The sequence below is a fragment of the Piliocolobus tephrosceles genome, chromosome 11 (assembly GCF_002776525.5).
Source record: "Piliocolobus tephrosceles isolate RC106 chromosome 11, ASM277652v3, whole genome shotgun sequence".
In the NCBI taxonomy this organism is placed as follows: Eukaryota; Metazoa; Chordata; class Mammalia; order Primates; family Cercopithecidae; genus Piliocolobus; species Piliocolobus tephrosceles.
In genome coordinates this window covers 9,826,091-9,844,380 of record NC_045444.1, presented here as the reverse complement: position 1 = coordinate 9,844,380, position 18,290 = coordinate 9,826,091, and the positions used below count along the sequence as shown (strand labels likewise).

The window sequence follows — 18,290 nt, the reverse complement described above, 5'->3', positions numbered from 1 at the left end:
CAGCGGTGCAGGGCGTGGAGAAAGGGCAGGCGGGCTCCTGCCGTTGGCACTGACATTTCTGCCTGCCCTGCTGGGGCTAGGTCTCCCTCCCTCCTCAGAACGGACCAAGGGTGCGGGGGCTCCTGCCTGGCCTTGCCACCTTGGCTGCTGGTCCTGGGGATGCACCTAGTCCCCCTCCAGGTCTGCTGGCCCCCCCCGCCTGGGCCCTGTGACTGAGCCCTCTTAATGAGCCACTTGAAAGGGGTGAGGGTGGGGAACCGTCTCCAGCCGCTCCATCCTGTGCATCCTGGCTGGGAGAAGGGACCAGAGCTCACCAGGGAGGTCTCGCACAGCAGGCGGCTGCCACGGCCCAGGCTCCCCAGCACCATGTGGAAGTAGGTGCTGCCGCTGCTCCAGCTGGAGATCTTGGCGAAGGGATAGGTGGTGAGCAGGTCCTGGGGGCACAGAGGGTGGGTGGGCAGGGTGCCTCCAGAGCCCGTGGGCTGTGTGTGTGTTAGGGGACAGGAGAGAGGCAGGACACACCGCAGAGGTGACTGCAGCCCCCCCTGCACGGGTCCCTGGACTTGGTGGCCCCCAGCAGCTACCTTGGTCTTGGGGTGGATGAGCAGAACCCCATGTCGGTTGATGGCGATGAGGAGGATGTCCGGGTAGGAGGGCTCTGAGGTTTGCTGGGAGGGAGGGACACAGCGGTCATCGTCCAGCCCAGGCGGCCAGGCTGCAGCTCCCAGGAGCTCACCTAGGCCACGTGCACATACACACACACGCCCACGCCCTCCAGCCTCGTGGCCAGTCCCACCCAAGATGTGTGCTGGTTGATGCTGGGCCTGCTGGGGCAGAGCTGAGCAGAACCTGCTTGGGCAGGAGGCCCGGGCGTGGGGCAAGGTCTACCTTCACCTCGAAGAAGGCAGACCCGAAGGTGGGCCAGCGGCAGATCCACTTCAGGAAGGCCACCTTGGCCTCCTCCACTGTCTTGTCCTTGTGCTTGTCATAGGCCAGAAGGATGCTCTGGGGAACAGGAGGGCCAGTAAGGGCCTGGGTGCTGAGGCCCCGCAAAGCCCTGGTGGGGGCAGCACCTGCCTGCCCCAGGCCAGTACAGCGGGGAGGGGAGGGGAGGAATGCGGCGTGGGACAGAGTCTCGGTGGTGCTGTGGACAGCGTGAGAAGGCGTGGTGTGTGCAGAGCCAGCCCACCCTCCACGCCACCCGTGTGCACCCATGTGGTCTTGGAGCCCAGGCAGGGCATGGCACTGGGGCAGGAGCCCAGGGAGGAGCAGCAGCCCAAGAACCCTTCCCCAGCCCCCTGAGGGACCTTTTTCCACTCCTCCGAGGACATCAGGCGTGTGAGGTCCTTGGGCACCAGTTCCCTCAGGATCTTGGGGACACTAGCCAGCTGGGACCGGTCGTTGTTGAACTGGGCCTTGTAGATGAGGCCCGCCAGGTGGATGGCGTCCTCCCGCGAACACTTGTGGAACCCGCGCAGGTACTTGGGCAGCTCCTGGGTGGTGGACACACTGGGCATGCTGGGTCTCCGGCCGCGGCCCGCATGCCCCCAACCTCTTTCCCGCCCAGATGGTGGGGACCTGGGGCTTAGCCCACCCCATCCAGGACGGACTGAGCAGGGTAGAGCTTCAGGCCAGGGGAATGACCCTGAGTCAGGGCAGGGCCCCCTGACATCTGCGTGGAGGTGATGGCCTTGCTCCACCCATGTGGTTGGCCCTGCAGGCCGTGGCCACTGTTCCACGGGCCACAGGACCCTCTGTCCCACCCTCCCCAAGTCATGCTGCAGGTGCCAGTGGAGTCACTGTCCCCAAACACTGTTGCCCTCTGCTCCTGGTTCCAGAGCCCTCAGGGGCTTGGCCTGCCTACCACATGGGCTGGCACCCAGGGCTGAGGCTGGTCCTGCCCTGGCCTGCTGGCTGCTACAGCCTCAGAACAGGTGTGGGAGGATGGGGGTGGCCCCAATGCCCACCAGGGCAGCCTGCCCAGTACCTGGTGGTAGTGGAGTATGGTGTCCGCATTCACATCCTTCCCCGGAGTGATGTTGAGCCACAATTTCCGCATGAAGTACACCTGGTAGGAGAGTGTCACGGGGGCCCCTGGGCGAGGGCCAGCAGTGGGCACCAAGCCTGGCCCAGCAGATGCACCAGCCCTGACCCCCTGGTACCCCCACACTGCGCCTGCCACCTCCCTGCCTGGAAAGCCTCCACCCTTCTTCCTCCCCAGTCCCCCACGTTTTCCTCAGCCTCCAAGAGGAGTGTAGAGGCTGCCTTCTCCAGGAGTGTTCCTGGACTCCCACCCCCAGCCCATGGGGGTCATGCCCCTCAGCCCTGGGGCATCCTTCATCACCCCGTGGTGCAGCCACCGGTTCCTGCCTGAACTGGGAGGCCCTCACCGCTGGGCCCCAGGGCCTGGTTGTCCCCACAACCCAGGGACACGGAAAGGAATGGATGGATGAATGGGCATGGGCCACACGGAGGCCAACGGTGCCCCCTCACCCCACCCAGCCGCACCCTCGCCCAGCTCCACAGAGGCCTCCTCACCTTCTTTCTGGGGCTTGTTCTTCTTTACCCAGTCAGACACCTGCCTGAGGGAATCGAAGAAGAAGTCTCCCTCCTTCTGGCTGATGACCTGGGGAAGGGGAAGGTGCAGGGACAGCGGGTGGCTTCCAGAGGACTGTCCTCCTGAGAGGGCCCTGCCGGGCTCTGGTCCACTGGCCACCTACGGCCTGGGCGCTGCGCTGGAGTCGGCTGTGCGTGGGCTTTCGGCATGTGGAGCTGGCTGTGCTCCGGGACCCCACCTACCTCCATCCCAGCAGCCCTGGCTGTGCAGCCTGGTCCAGCATGGGTGCCCCTGGCAGGCCGAGGCCCCCACGAGGCAGCACCTAGGATCCCGCTCACCGCCCGCCCACCATCTGCCCAGCCCCAGCCCAGACCAGCCCACCTTGTCTGCAATCTTGATGAAGAGACTGCAGCCCTCCCAGGAAGCCAGCTGTAGCCTGGTGGCAATGCTGTCACACACATCCCGCACCCGTGTGTTGGCAACCACCTCCAGCATCTGGACAGAGAGGCGGCTGGTGAGGCCCGGGGCCTGGCTAGGGGCCAGCACAGCCCAGGATGAGCCTTCCTAGCCTGGCACCTTTGCTCCTTCATGAAACCTGGGTTGGATGTGGTCTGCCCTGAGCAGAACAAGCCTCCCTTCCAGAACCCTGGCCAGCGGCTCACATTGTTTAGTCCCAGCATTCGTTGCCCTGGGGCCCTGGAGGCCTGGCCTTGTGACTTGCCTTCAGAGCCCAGCAGCCAGACCGTGGGAACTTCCTGTTACCGGGACCTGAAGGTCCCCAAGACCAAAAAGACCACCCTGCTGTTGGAGAGGGCGTGAGGCGACACTGCCCACCTTGGCCTCTCAGCCGGCTTCTCTTTGCTGCCCCTGGTGAAGGCCTGTGTCACGGCTGGGTCCTGGTGGTCTTCCACCTGTCCCCTTTTCCCCCAGCAGCCATGCAGGCTCTGTGCACAAGGCACACACAGTGGGGACACCTGCTCTCCCGCACCCCAGCTGCTCAGAAGCCCCTAGGAGCCCCCAGGCCCTGGGACTCACCCTTGCTGCCCACCCCTGTCCTCTCTCCTGTGTCCCGGGCCTGGATCCCCCAACTCATACCTTGGGACTGGCCTGACTTCCAAAGGGCAGGCAGGGCCTGCGTCCCATGGGGAGGGGCAGGAGACTGGTGAGGATGGGACAGCCCTAGAAAAGGCTCTCCGGGGTTCCCAAGGAGCAGGCTGGGCCAGGAGGGAGGGTGCCCCATGGCCTTCGGAGGCCTGAAATTTGCCGTGCAGGCCAGAGCAGGGCCTCACCTCGCTGGTGTCATTGGGGAAGTAGACCTTGTGGCAGATGCGGGAGATGTTCTGCTCCGCGGCCTCCACCTCCACCTGGTGCGGGGGCTGCTTCCGGGGCCCTGTCCTGAGGGGAACGGTGCGTGTTGCAGGTGCCACCCCCACCCTCATCCTCACCCATGCCCCAACCCCAACGCGGGCCCTAAACCATGTGCCAGAAACAAAAGAAAAATAACCCCAGTGACCATCACCGGGGTGGTTCCAGCCCCTTGCACATCCCAGGGGCTGCCTCTGGCTCGCGTGTGGCCTCAGAGGCAGTGACCCTGCAGCTGTGCCCGAAAGCCTGGGCCACGCATGGGAAGGGCCAGGCCAGGGGCTCCCGGGGAGGCGCTGGTGGGTGAGGCCGGCCGTGTTCTTGTTCTCATACAATAGGAGCATCGGGCAGGGGCCAGGGACTCTGGCAGGGCCTCTATGGGGCACCCACCTCCCCCTGTGACCATGGCTGCCACTGAAATCAGCCACTGCCACAGCCAACCTGCCCTCCTCACGGCCACAGGAGGCCAAGCAGAGGAAGCAGGAGCGGTGGGGGAGAGCAAAGATGGCCAAGGCGGAGCTTCCCGGCTGTGGGCGGATGAGGGAGGCCACATGGACTTGGAAGGATGGGCCTCTAACCTCAGCCTTGAGGGCCTGGGCTGGGGCATCCAGGTCCCCCTCTATCCCCCAGGCAGTGCCTCTGTGCCGGGCAGTGGTGGGGCAGGGGAGCTGGTGGCTATGACGGAGCCTTCTCTCGACCCTCCTGGGCCTCACCCCCGACCCTCTTCTCTGGCGGCTCGGGGCCCGATCCTGCCTCCCAGGCTGACACTGGCTTCTGGAGAGTCCTCCCAGGACCATGAGCTCCTGGAGGGCTGGCCAGGCCCACGACATCCCAGGTCTGTGGGCCCAGGGTCAGTGCTGGGGGCTGGGGGCACTCGGCTCACCTGAGGACTCTCTGGATGCGGCGGCCGCAGTCGGGGGCCAGCAGCTTCCCCCTCCGGGTGTCTATGAACTTTTGGGCATGGGGCAGCAGCCCCTTGCTGGGCGGGAAGAGGCCAGTGCAGAGCCACAGCAGCTGCCAGCCCCGCTCCTCGCTGTGCCTGGAAGATGGCGTTTGTCAGCGGGGAAGGGCTCCTCAGGGGGCCCAGGCCAGGCAGGCACCTTAGGGAGCAGGGACGGATATGACAACTAATGAGGTCTAGAGGGCCCAAGGGGAAGGGCACCAGCCAAGCTGCACCATGCCAGCTGTGCCCAGCTGCCTGATGCCACGGGCTTTTGCACCCTCAAACTGGGGGTGGGTGGGCATTGCACCCATTTTGTGGAAGAGGACACCGAAACTCACAGAGGCCATGGCCTGCCAGGTCACATGCACGGTGTGGGAGCGGGCAGAGCCGTCCTCTCCTGCTCTGACCGCCCCTAGGACATCAGCAGAGCAGACCAAGGGCCCCAGCCCTTCCCACTGCTGATGCAGGTGCCCAGGCGGGGGTTCCGCCGCCACGAGCTGCGGTGTCTCCTCTGAACCTTGTTCTGGCCTCGGGGGCTGGGATGAGGACTGAGGGTGACAGCGCGGGCCGGCCACTGCCCCAGCAGACCTGTTGGAGTTGTGCGTCAGCTGCTTCAGGATCTGGCAGTAGACCTCGTCCTGCAGGGCCGGGTGCTGCAGGGCCAGTGTGAAGATCTGGTCGGTGAGCTCCAGGCTGGGCCAGGCCTGCCGAGACGGGTAGTCGCCCATGTACCGGAGGATGGGTGTGGCTGTCAAGGAGCACGGTGCTGGGGTGGCCCCACGCTGACCACAGACTGGGGATAGATGCTGACCCCGACCTAGGCCCCTTGCTGACCCCTGACCCCAGCCCTGCGGTGAGCCACGTGTGGGCTCTGTCCCGCCACTCTGGGTTTCTGAGACCTCCTGGGCTCTTCTGCCCTAGAGCACAGCTGTAGGGCCAGGAGCCGCCGGGTGCCTCTGCCCTGGGGGTGACAAGGCGCAGGCAGGCTGGTGGGGAAGGATATCGACAAAGATCTGGCAGGCGATGTCCCAGAAGTCAACGTTGGCGTGGACTCGCTTGAGCAGCGGCTGTCGCAGCGGCTCGGAGGAATAGGCCCACAGGTGGCCGCGGGCACGGGCCAGGGGCAGCACGGCCATGCTCACTGTATCCTTCTCTGGAGCCCTGTGAGGTCAGAGGTTGGCATGAGGCCTGCCCTGTGGCCTTCTCTGTCCTCTGACACCCCTGGGTGACTGTGGGAGGGCCAGAGCCCCCCACCCTGCCGCAAGCCCCTCCTGACTCCCCTGGCCTGGGGAGGCCAGGCAGGCTCCACATGGGTGGCGTGGCCTCTCTGCAGCCCTCGGTGGGTGCAATGAGGTGGAGCGGGGGTGCAACGGGGCGGGGCTGGGAGCGGGGGTGCAATGGGGCGGGGCGGGGCTGGGAGCGGGGGTGCAATGGGGCGGGGCAGGGCTGGGAGCAAGGGTGCAATGAGGCGAGGTGGGGCTGGGAGGGGGGGGCGCAAGGAGATGAGGCGGGGCTTGGGGGGCACCTGAAGAACTCGAAGGAGAACTCCTCCAGGGTATGCGGCTTTTCCTTGGGTGGCTCCTCGGGACGTGGCTCTGTGAGCTGCCCCTCCCGAGCCGCCAGCTTCCTCTTCTCTGGTGACATGGCGAGCAAGCTCTGGAGGGGGCACAGGCCTGTGGGTGCCCAGGAGCCACCACCCATAAGGCCCTTCCTGCAGGCTCCTCCCAGCCCAACGGCCTCAGTGACTTGGGAGGGGTCAGGCCCAGGGCTGGACAGGCCAGGGCTGGACAGGCCAGGGCTCACCCACACCCGTCACCTGCCGTGTGACCCAGGACCGTGACTCTGCCTCTCGGCGCCTCTCCCCTTTCCCCCGGGAGGATGGGTGCCAATGGCTGTGGCACCCACATCACCCGTTCTGGGAGCCATGGCACTCTGGGCTTCTCAGACCCCCAGCTCCCCTTCTCCATGGGGCGCCCTCTCACCCCAGCCCTACCTGCCTGGTCTGCCACCAACTTCAGGCCTCAGCACAAACGTCCCTCCCTCAGGGATGCCTTCCCAGACAGGGGGAGCTCCCCACCCTATTATTTGTCCCTCTCCTTGGTGGCACTTTACACAGTTGCCATCCATGCATCATTATCTGCCCATATGTCTGCCCTGAGGGTGGAGCTGCTATTGTGCCCAGACTCATACCACAGGCACAGGGCACATACTCGGCACTCAGTATGTCCATGTTGCAATGCCTGCCATTCCTGCCTCCTGAGAGCCTGGTCTTGGCTGGGGTGGGTGGTTCCCTTGTGCGGGGAGAGACTTGGGCCCCTTTGGGTCAGAGTGTAAATGAGGCAGAGGAAGATGGGGTTTGTCCCCAGGACACACCCGTGATGGAAGAGGGATGGAACACCCATTTATTGAGCGCCTACTAAGTACCAAGAGCTGGGCTGGCACTGCACACACACCTTGCCACAAGAATGGTGGGGGCTGCCCAGGTGGCCCTCCTGGCCTCTGCTAGGTGGGCTGCAGGGCCTGAACTAGGCCTCCCAACTAGGCATCCCAGGACCGCTCCACCCTGCCCTCGGGTACCCAGGCTGAGGACAAGGGAGCGTGCCAGTTACCAGCAGCTGTGCCGAGGGCTTAGTGGCCGTGGGAATGGTGTAGAGGCAGGCCGTGGGCACCAGCCCCGTCTTGCCTGTCCTGTCGTTCTGGCCGAGGGTCCAGTTCTCAGAGGCCAGCAGCCCCTGCTTCTTTGTCAGGACCAACAGGTCCCCCTTCTTGAAGGCCAGGAGGGTGGCGTCATCTGTAAGGGTAAGGAGGCTGCCATTTGCTGAGGGCTCTGCAGGGGCCAGAGGCTGTGCTGGCATTTTGTAGGTCATCTCCCTTGACGGATGAAACAGAGGCACAGAGTGGTGGGCAGAAGACCACTCCAAGAGTGAGCAATGGTGGGACTGGAACCTCGGGGGCCTCAGATGGCTGTCACCTGCTACAGCCGCACAGGCACAGAGCCCAGGGTGGGCGGGGGCTCGAGAGCTCTGACTGCAGCCCTAGCCCTGGGAGACCCTCGGAAGGCTGACCAGGAGCCAGGGATGAGGGAGGGGAGGATGCATAGGCTGGCAGTCCCCACGCCTGGCCTGAGTGCTCCCTGCCTCTCTAGCCTGCTTCCTCATCTGGAATTTGGAGATGGCAATCCTCTTTCCCTCGTGCGGCGGCCGTGAGTACTGAATGGGGCAACAGGGCAGCACATCTCAGCTGACATTTCTCACTGCCCAAAGACCCCACGCACAGCCTCTACTGCTGCATCCCAACCAGCACCCCCTTCTGAAGTCCCTGCACTAACTGCACCACCCACTGCCCATGACTGCCCCGCCAGCAGCCTGGGCCAGCAGGGGTCCTGGGGCTTTGTTATGCTCCCCCATAGCCCAGACACAGCCCAGCTCTCGCTGGAGTGCCGGCTTGCAGGAGAGCTGCGGCCAAGAAGTAGGCTCCCATCCCCTTGAGCTGTGTGACCCTGGGTGAGCTACTTCCATCTCTGGGCCTCTGGCCTCGTGTCTGTAAAATGGGATAATGGGCTGCTTCTGCAGCAGTGCACTGTGGGGATGGTGTTCAAAGCTTCCCTGGGCTGGAGGCTGGCCCTTCTCGGTGCTTCTGCAGGAGTGCAGTGCTGAGCGTGGCTGGAGACCACCTCCTTTAGCCCCTCATTTTGTAGAAGAGGAAGCAGTGGCTGAGAGAAGGTAGGGCCTGGTCTAAAGCTGCCCCCACAGAGCTTTGGGGCCCTCCCTCCCTCTGATTGCCTTGCGGCTGCTGTGCGTGGAGATGAGCACGCCGCCTCCCTACAGACCCCACCCGGTCTGGCACCTGTGGCCTTCCTGTCCTGCAGGGCCATGGCGAACACGGACCTCTCCTTCAGGCCCTCCAGGAACAGGCCCACCAGCTCAGCGATGGCCACACTGCTGGGCGACGCAAACTCGTACTCCTCATGCATGGTGGAGAGCAGCAGCCTCTGCCTGCCCTGGGCCTCCCTGGAGACAGAGGGCAGCGTGACCAGGAGCCCCCTCCACCTCCCCCTGATCCAGCCCCTCAACAGCCTCAGGAGGTGGGACTGGGGGTCCTGAGTCACAGATGAGGACATAGAGCTGCTCTACCAGGGCCAGGACCAGGCCAGACACCACTGTGGGTCTGGACAAATGAAGGATGGCAGGGCACAGGGTCCCTCAGAGGCTGCAAGTGGTGCAGCCCATGTGTGGGGTCAGCTCTGGGCAGATAATGAGGTGGCCGGTGTGCAGGGACACTACAGGGACGCTGCAAAGATCAGAGCTGAGCTGAGTCGGCGGCTCTGCCATGTGCTTACTCTGAGCCACCGAGCCTCGGCATGCCACAGTTTACTCATCTGCAGAATGGGTGATGCTGTCAGGACTTCGTGGCATACAGGAAAGTGCCCAGCACGGACAGCCTCAGTGAGAGGTGGCCAGTGGGGAGCGGTGGCCACTGTATGCCTGGCACAGCCCAGAGATGCGTGTGCCACTTTGTCGTGTGCTTTAACCAAGGGGCGCTCTGGCAGGGCTTGGGTGGGGCTTCCCAAAAGGCATGAAAAAGTTCCCCTGGGAGTGGGGGTCAGGCCCTGCCCTGTCCCGTGCCCCGGGACACACCAGGCACTGTCCCTTGCCGCTCTCCCAGACAATCTGTACCCTCCAGGCCACCAGTTCTCGTCCATGACAAAGAAAGGCGCCTTCTAAATAAGTGCACGCCAGAGGCTGCACGCTTCTGTGCCCTTTCCGGGTGGATCTGGGTTTCAAAGAGAAGCTGCGAGTGCAACCGTGATGCCCCAACGGAGCACTTCGTGGGCAGTGCAGCCTGGTGCGGGAGGGTGGGACTCCCAAGTACAGAGGGCATCGTATACGTTGATTCTTGTCTCACCAGCCCGGCCTGTCACCCGGGAGCGCACGCCGCCCCCTCCCCATCTCTCCCTGAACCCCCAGATGCATCAATCCAAGGACTCAGGGTGTGAGGAGATCTTCCCTCAGGGCCCCTACCTGTTGGCGACCAGACCCATGACCTCTGGGAAAGAGAGCTCCAGCAGTGTCTTCTCCCGCTGGTCCAGGAAGCAAAGCCCCTTCCAGTTAATAGCTAAGATCAGCTGCGTCTTGGGCAGGCGGGGGCCTGGCCAGGAGAGACGGCAATGTGAAGGCTGCATGGGATCCCTGGGTGCCCAGCCCGTACCCGCTCCCCGCCCCCCGTCAGATGCCATTACCTGAGAGTGTGATGACTTCAAAGAGCCGGGAGAAGAGCAGTGGCCACTGCAGGCGGGCGGCGTCCACCACCTGCTCTCGCACGGCCAGCGGTGTGGCTTGCCTCTGAGTGTATGGGGCCTGAGAGGGGGATCCTGGATGTCACCTCCGTCACCTGCCTCCTCAGTGAATCCCTCACCCAGTGCTCAGGGTAAAAGAGTTGGTGGATCCTTCTGAGAAGCCTCTACTTAAAGCGAGGCCAGTGCCTGGAGACGGATCCTGCAGGGAGGGACCTGGGACGTCCCCAGGGACTGGTGCAGCCCTATTCCTTTTTTTTTTTTTTTTGCTTTTTTGAGACAGAGTCTCGCTCTGTCACCCAGGCTGAGTGCAGTGGTGCGATCTCGGCTCACTACAAGCTCCGCCTCCCGAGTTCAAGCAATTCTCCTGCCTCAGCCTCCCGAGTAGCTGGGACTACAGGCGCATGCCACTGCGCCCAGCTAATTTCTGTAGTTTTAGTAGAAATGGAGTTTTGCCATGTTGGCCAGGCTGGTCTCAAACTCCTGACCTCAGGTGATCCACCTGTCTTGGCTTTCCAAAATGCTGGGATTACCGGTGTAAGCCACCGCGCCCGGCCTGGCGCTGCCCTATTCTACCTGGGAGGGGTGTGGGGACCCGTTAGGAGGAGGGAGGAAAGCTGTTCCCTGTCCCCTCATTAGCATCTGTAGGGCGGGGCTGTGCTAGCTGTGGAAGGCGCTGTCTGTGTGCCCCAGCCCAGGCTTGCTCTTGCCAGCCTATGCCTTGTGGGTCTGTGACTCGCTCCGTGCAGGAGGACATCTTGCTCCGAATCTGTGTCCCGGGCCCTTCTCTCTTCTCTGGAGCTCTGCTTTGTCTCTGGGGGCCTCTCTTGGGGACCACCTCTAGTTCCTTGTCTTCCAGTTTCCTTCCTTCCTCTTTCCTGACTCCCCACCTTCACCCGTTCCTCTCCCCAGCACCACTGTGCTGTGTCCATCAGCGACCATAATATCCAACCGAACTTTCTTTTCACTGTTTGTTGAATACAGTGTTATTTCTTTAAAAAGTGGCTACTATTCATATACTGGCTTTGGGAATGTAATAAATGTATCAAATCTGAAGGGTGATCTGAAAATATTCCACATATATCAAATGTTTAGAATGTCCATACACTCTGGCCCGGGGGTTCCCATGCACCCAGCGAGGGGATGCTGAGGCTCAGGGGCAGGCAGAGGGGCCCCCAAGGCCATGGTATGGTCAGCAGTCAGCCGCTGCGGGTGCCCTCTCATGCTGAGGCCAGGGCCTGGCCAGACACTGCAGTGCAGACCAGCACAGGGACCCATCCAAGATGCCAGCTTGGAAGGAAGAAGGTGGCATGGGCCTGTGACAGAGAGCTGAACTGAGTGGACTGCTTAAACCTGAAGGGATGAGGCTCTACCTAACTGTCAAGCTGAAGCTTGTTGTTCCCCAGGAGGTGGGGATTGTAGGGAGGGAATCCATCCACGAGCCCCCCCACCACCTGAAGGAGAGCCGTCGGCTGGGTGCTTGAGCGGCATGCAAGCTGACCTTGGCGCAGGTGGCAGTGACGAGGCTCGCCCACCTGTCTGGGGGCTTGGTCCTGTACAGCCTGTGGGGAATGCAGCTGGGCAGCAGCTCCTGGACAGCCTGGCTCTCCGCTGAGGCGCCGAGCTGCACGTAGCAGTGCCGGGCCAGCAGCTCCACCAGCTCTTCCTCCTGCACAGCCCAGGGCACCCACGGGGACGAGTGAGAGAAGTAAGGGCTCACCCTTCCCCAGGATGCCCCTGACCCGTGGCAGAGCTCCTGCCCCAGCACAGGGGAGCTAACCTGCAGCTCACGCAGGACCTTCCCCCTCCCTGCATGCCCCGACTGGGTCACCACGCAGGCCGGGAATCCCAGAGGCCTCGGCCTGAGCCCCACAGGCCCTCTGCCTGAGGACAACGGCTGCTCTCCAGTTCTGGGATGAACCCCGGCAGGATTGCTCTGAGTGGCAAGCTCCTTCCCCATCGGAGCTCCAGTCCTTGCTGGTCAAGAGAGACCAGTGGCTACCCCCGTGGAGTTTCTGCCGGGGCCCAGCTGAACGGGACCCAAGAAGCCCCTTCCCTCTGGAAGACCAAAGCCTCGTGGAGCCTGGTGTCCCGTCACTCCCTGCCCATGCTGCCTCTTCCAGGAGGGCTTCCTGCACTGCTGTGGCCGCCTCCCATGGGTCCCTGAACAGCATCTTCCTGACGGCACAAGGAGGGTTGTGCCTGCTGCCCCCAGAACTTCAGGGGCACAATCACTCTGCTTTCTCACAATCACCCTACAAAAGAGCTCCCGGTACGCTCTGCACAGTCCAGGTGAGAGCCCCTTCCGAGTCCCCCAGTCAGATGAGGGCCCGAGGCTCAGCAGTGACCAGACTTTCCAAGGTCACAATGCCAAGAAGAGGGGGAGGTGGGACTCAGGCATTAGGGCTCCAAGGCCACGTTCTCGACCACCAGGTCTCACTGCCCCATAAACAGAGCAGGAGAGGTGAGGCCAGGCAGGCCTGGGTCCTCTGGGACCTGGGACCACGGACCCTGGAGGCTTGGACAAACCTGTGGCCTAAGGGAGGAGGAAACAGAGGCTGGGCCTGGAAGGGACCTGTACCCTTGTGACCCCCTTTCCTGGCCCCTGTTCCTCTGCCCTTGGCCTCCTGCCCCTCCGCCTTCTACCTGGCCTCAGAAGCCAGTTGGGTGCCTCCTCTACGGGATGCATCCTGATGGCAAAGCCCAGGGTGGCCCTGGCTCTAAGGCCCCTCACCTTCTCGAAGCTGTATTCGCCAGACCAGACTCCGTGCAGGACTTGGCGGTAAATGAGCTCAGTGCTAACGGGGTCCTCCCGGGAGTCGTGCCAGGGGGTGAAGAATTCCTTCCGGAAGTAGACGCGCCAGGGTGACTGGCGCTGGCTCTCACCCCTCTCCTGGGCCAGCTGCTCACACTGGGCGATGGCATCCATTACGTGGTCACGCCCGCTGCCCAGGGACCAGAACTGAGGCCAGAGTCGGGGAGCGGGGGTTAGCAGCTGTTGCATGCCCCACCCCACGGGGATGCCCACTGTCAGCCTATGCAAGTGGAGGACAGGGCCTGGGGCCCTTGGAGCCCAGCGCGGGCTGAGTGGACACTGCTGAGCCCATGTAGACAACTGAAGGGCTTCTCCACACAGCAATGGCCTATCTGCCACTCCCCATTACTCTCCCTGCAGCCCCTTCCCTAAGGAGGCAGACATGAGTCTGGCCGATGTGACTCGGCCTCGGGTGCCTTGGTTGGCAGACTGGCGTGTGTCTGAGTCTGAGGGTGTGGAATTGCGGGTGCCTGTGTGGGCAGTGAGGGTCTGTGCTGGTGTGACCCTCCATGTTTGCTGCAAGGGTGTCCACAGCTCCTGGGCATGAGGGAGTTTGGAGCAGGAGACTGGTGTGAGTGCCTGATGTCTGTGTGTGGCAGCTGGGTGGGGACCAGGTGTGCATGCGGCACTGCTGGGGCTGAGGTGCAGCTGCGAGGTGACCATGTGAGTGTGGGAGGACGGGCTGCTTGCTGTGTGTGTGTGTGTGTGTATGTGTGCACCTGCCTGTGCCTGGCGGCTGGGAGGGCAGGCGGTGGCCGGGCTGGAAAGGTGAGAGGGCTTGAGCCTCGGGGTGCCCTCCCTGGGTGTATGAGGGAGGCGGGTGATGGGCAGGGTGCCTGGCCAGTACCTTGTCGTACACGGCGACCTGGAGGGAGAAGCCCAGGTAGTCGCTGAGGCCCTGCTTGTGAGCGATGTGCACGCACATTTCCCGAGATGTGGAGGCTGAGTCCACAGAGACGGTCAGGCTCTCTCCAGTGGCCAAGATGACTTGGATGGGGATGTGCTTCTTGGACTTGACAGCCTGGGGACAGATGAGATTCAGTTCCCCGGCCTCTCGGAACCTATGGACAAGAGGCCGGCTCCCCATCCACCACCTCCCTCCTCTCCCCAGTCCATGGGCCCTGCTTGCCATCCCGTGGGTTCCCGGTGGTGGGCCCTCCAAAGCCCCAGGCCACGGGCTTGGCATGGAAAACAAAATTCAGGCCAACAGGTGTTTGCTGCTGGGAGCACAGCCACCAGGCAAGAGCAATGTTAGCCACAGGCGTCCAGGTCCTCCTGGACCTCCAGCGGGGGCAGCCTCGGGCCACACTGGCTGCTTTTATGAGAATCCTGAGTTTGGTGTGGTTCAGTGACTTCACCTCACAGAAGACCCGGAGCTCTTGGGAATCTGAGTCCAGGACTCGGGAACATTTTGGGGCCTTTATGTATCGTCCCCTTGTGTCAACGTGCACAGCTACTGCAAGTTCACCTACAATTCCAGGGCTCATGGCAGGGAGCCCCTGTGGGCTCGGGGGCAGGGTGAAAACAGAAAGAAGGTGCAGCGGAAGTGACCCGCAGCTCCTGGTCTAGGGCACCTCAGGCCACAGGGCAAGCACCTGCCAGGGTTAGGCTGCGGCCAGAGCTTTGTGCAGAGCTGGGTGCAGGGGTACCTTCGCCACCCTGGCTGACTGTTCTGAATGACCCTTCCTGAGAAAACAGCGAGAACTCACAGATGACACAGTTGCCAAAGCAGGCTGAGGTGGCACATGTGCCCAACAGCAATGCCAAGGATGCCAACCATGGTGTGACCACTGCCCTTGTCACCTAGTGAAAGGCCCTTGGAGGGGAGAGCTGGAAGCAACTGGCGCACTGTAATGATAATGAATGGATCCAGTGATCTTCCCCTTAGCTAGTGGGGCCCTAAAGGAATATGGATTCGGAGATGGGGGCCACGCCTGGGGAGGCTGAGACCCAGGGGCACTCACAGGGACCACTAGCATGGGAGGTACCACAGAGGAGATGGCAGGGCTCAGAGGACAAAGTTCTGTCCTAGAGGAAGACACCCCATGAGCTATGTGGGGGTCCCTGGGGGCCTGCACCACCCCACCCTGCCAGCTCCCACCCCTGCCGGCCCCTACCTGCAGTTCCAGCCAGGTGGGGGGCTCTGCACGCACCCCATTGGCACAGGTGCGTCTCAGGCGCTCGGCACAGAAGGGGCCATACGTCGCCGGCCCTTGGCCAATGAAGTTCAGTAGATACTGGTAGGTGAGGAGGGGAGAAGGGAGGAAGACACTCAGAAAGGAGGCCAGTTTCTACTCACTGCCCAGGTGGACTTAAAAATTATAATACTCAATGTGTAAGGTACGTTGAGGGGGCACCCTCACACCTGTGAGAAGGAACATGGATCAGTGTGTTTCTGAGGAACAGCAGCAACACGTTTCAAACGGCGCATAGTCTGGACGTGTGCACACTCTCTGCTGCAACAATGCAGGCCTATTCTAAAGGTGGATGTGTGGTTTTTGATCATGGTGGCATCTATGGAGATGAATGACTGGAAGATGAACTCTAAGTGCCCACTCACAACTCCAGTGCCTTCTGGAACAGAGAGGCACCACGCTGGCATCTGGGAGGCTGATACCATGAGAAAACATAATGAAGACAGTAAATGAAAAGTGCGGGGCCAGGCACAGCAACTCACGCCTATAATCCCAGCACTTTGGGAGGCCAAGGTGGGAGGATCACCTGAGGTCAGGAGTTTGAGGCCAGCCTGGCCAACATGGTGAAACCCTGTCTCTACTAAAAATACAATAATTAGCCTGGTGCGGTGATGCGCACCTGTAGTCCCAGCTACTCTCGAGGCTGAGGTGGGAGAATTGCTTGAACCCGGGAGCAGAGGATGCAGTGAGCCGAGATGGCACCACTGCACTCCAACCTGGGTGACAGAGCGAGATTCCATCTCAAAAATAAAAATAAATAAAGGCAGAAGAATCCATGTCCCAGACATGTTTGAGAAAACGCGTTGAAGCTCTTTTTGTGTCACAGAAAGATGTTGTTTCTTCTGCCTTGGGGTGGGGAGGGACAGCCTGGGAGGGTTTACTGGTGTCAGGAGCAGCCTGAATGCCATGTGCAGATGGCTTCATGACCGTGGCTCCTGCTGTCCCCAAGGGGACATGTGAGAAAGTGTTTTCTGTTTGATCATAAGAACCCTGTAACACCAGGAAAGACCAGAAGAAAATATTAATGGAAGTTACCTCTGAGTGTGGGGATGACTTTTATTTTGGCTTTAGATGTTCTGGATTTTCACATTTTAATTTTATAATCAGAATTTAAAGGTATATGAAGTCAGTGAAGCTTGGGGCTACTAACACTTGGCCAACCCACCTCCATTTTCAGTCCTAAGAACTAGAAAGAGGCGCCGCGGCCCATCTCCAGGCAGCGCCCACTCCTGGACACCTGTCTTTTCAAGGCCTGTGTCATCTACCTTCTCATTTTAGTCTTGAAGCGCCATCCTGGCACCTGAGCCAAAGTGAAATGACCCTGCAGACCCTGCATAGGGGCTGGAAGGAGCCAGGAGCAAGGTCCTCTTTTTCAGATGGGGAAACTGAGGCCTGTAGAAACACAGGCACGGCTGCCCATCTGGCCTGCAGGAGCAGGAGAAACGGGCCACAGACTGGGATTTGTGGACCTGCTCCAGGGCCAGGGGCTACCTATGCTCCCACCGTAACCTGCCCCCTGCCCGCCCTCCCGGGCCCTCTCACCTTCATGAACCTCTCTGAGGGTGGGAAGCAGCCAAGGCAGAGGCTGAGCAGGATCCAGCCCCGGGCCAGGCTGCTTGTTTTGAAGTTCTCCGAGAGCTGCTTGCAGATTTGGCAGTAAATCTCATCCCTGAAAGACACAGACCATTGGGAGAGTAGGCTGGGGGCTGGAGAAGGAGAGGAGACAGGGGTACCTGGGCACACAGCTCTTCTGCACCTCTGGGGGGTCCCATATGCAGGGCACCTCTCCAGCACTGGGGCCCTGCCCAGCCTCCTCTTCTCTCAGGACAGTACCACCAGGCTCTGCATCCCTACTCAATTCCCCTCCCGTGGCCTGTGCTCTCGGTCCTTTAGCGTGGGGCTCAGCTTCAGGAAGGAGCGGGTTCTCCAGCCACAGCCCTGTCCTCAGCAGCTGCACCCTTTGCACAGCCCATCTGCTCCCAGATGTGTGGGATCCCCAGCCTCATGGTGAGATCTAGCCTCACAATGATTACGTTCATTTCTCCCTCTGCCTTGAGGCCTCACCTCCCTCCCTGAATGCAGCTCCTCCCCTCTACAGCAGAGAGAAAAGTGAGGACTTCATGGGAACCACTCAACCCCATCTCCTGACCCTTTCCACTCCCACAGTCTATGGAGCTTCCCCACTCCTGGAAGAGGTGTGTTGGGGGCGGTTCTCTCCCGCGTCCTGCCTTCCCCATGGACTCAAGCCTCTATCATGCTACAAAAGTGGCCCATTAGCGCCTCAAATCCCACGTCTCCAGAGGCCAGCATCTTTCCCCTAATACTCTGTGGTGTGCTGGTAAATGTTTATCAACCAGCTCCCCAGGAAGGAAAGCACAGCATTGACTTATTTCTGTGGTGTAAATGTTCCCACCAAAGCCAATGTCAACTGCGACACGACGTCACCGAACAGAGTTGGGAAGCAACGTGTATGGTTGACTCTCTGAGTTCCTGCATCCCTTCTCTTTCTGTACTCTACAGGCATCGCCATCAGCCATTCACTCAAACAGGAAATTTGGGGGTCATCCTGGAGCCCTTTCATCCCTCCATTCCCCCAATCCAACCAGCCCCCACCATCCATCCAGCTCCCACAATCCAACCAGTCCCCAAAACCCAACCAGCCCCCATAATCCAACCGGCCCTCACCATCCAACTGGCCCCCACCATCCAACCGGCCCCCATAACCCAACCAGCCCCCATAATCCAACCGGCCCTCACCATCCAACTGGCCCCCATCATCCAACCGGCCCCCACCATCCAACCGGCCCCCATAACCCAACCAGCCCCCACTATCCAACCAGCTCTCACAATTTAACCAGCCCCCATCACCCAACCAGCCCCCATCACCCAACCGGCCCCCACCAGCCAACCGGCCCCCACAATCCAACCGGCCCCCACTATCCAACCGGCCCCTACCATCCAACCAGCCCCCACCATCCAACCAGCTCCCACAATCCAACCAGCCCCTACCATCCAACCAGCCCCAATAATCCAACCAGCCCCCACCATCCAACCGGCCCCCACAACCCAACCAGCCCCCACCATCCAGCCAGCTCCCACAATCCAACCAGCCCCCATCACCCAAC

General features: G+C 61.6%; 1 protein-coding gene across 1 annotated transcript in view; it reads right to left on the bottom strand.

Moving 5' to 3' along the window:
- The window catches only part of MYO7B (myosin VIIB), an 81,439-nt gene that overhangs the window by 486 nt on the left and 62,663 nt on the right, over nucleotides 1–18,290 (bottom strand). The window contains exons 27-47 of the mRNA XM_023225610.1: nucleotides 16,708–16,834; nucleotides 15,088–15,207; nucleotides 13,818–13,991; nucleotides 12,890–13,117; nucleotides 11,657–11,824; nucleotides 10,102–10,219; nucleotides 9,884–10,010; nucleotides 8,709–8,872; nucleotides 7,472–7,653; nucleotides 6,388–6,518; nucleotides 5,866–6,023; nucleotides 5,451–5,604; nucleotides 4,803–4,958; nucleotides 3,847–3,952; nucleotides 2,939–3,052; nucleotides 2,539–2,626; nucleotides 1,988–2,094; nucleotides 1,308–1,493; nucleotides 889–1,005; nucleotides 585–668; nucleotides 315–434 (exon numbers count right to left, since the gene is read on the bottom strand). Coding sequence (XP_023081378.1) covers nucleotides 315–434; nucleotides 585–668; nucleotides 889–1,005; nucleotides 1,308–1,493; nucleotides 1,988–2,094; nucleotides 2,539–2,626; nucleotides 2,939–3,052; nucleotides 3,847–3,952; nucleotides 4,803–4,958; nucleotides 5,451–5,604; nucleotides 5,866–6,023; nucleotides 6,388–6,518; nucleotides 7,472–7,653; nucleotides 8,709–8,872; nucleotides 9,884–10,010; nucleotides 10,102–10,219; nucleotides 11,657–11,824; nucleotides 12,890–13,117; nucleotides 13,818–13,991; nucleotides 15,088–15,207; nucleotides 16,708–16,834 — 2,929 coding nt within the window. The remainder of the gene's footprint in view (nucleotides 1–314; nucleotides 435–584; nucleotides 669–888; nucleotides 1,006–1,307; nucleotides 1,494–1,987; nucleotides 2,095–2,538; nucleotides 2,627–2,938; nucleotides 3,053–3,846; nucleotides 3,953–4,802; nucleotides 4,959–5,450; nucleotides 5,605–5,865; nucleotides 6,024–6,387; nucleotides 6,519–7,471; nucleotides 7,654–8,708; nucleotides 8,873–9,883; nucleotides 10,011–10,101; nucleotides 10,220–11,656; nucleotides 11,825–12,889; nucleotides 13,118–13,817; nucleotides 13,992–15,087; nucleotides 15,208–16,707; nucleotides 16,835–18,290) is intronic.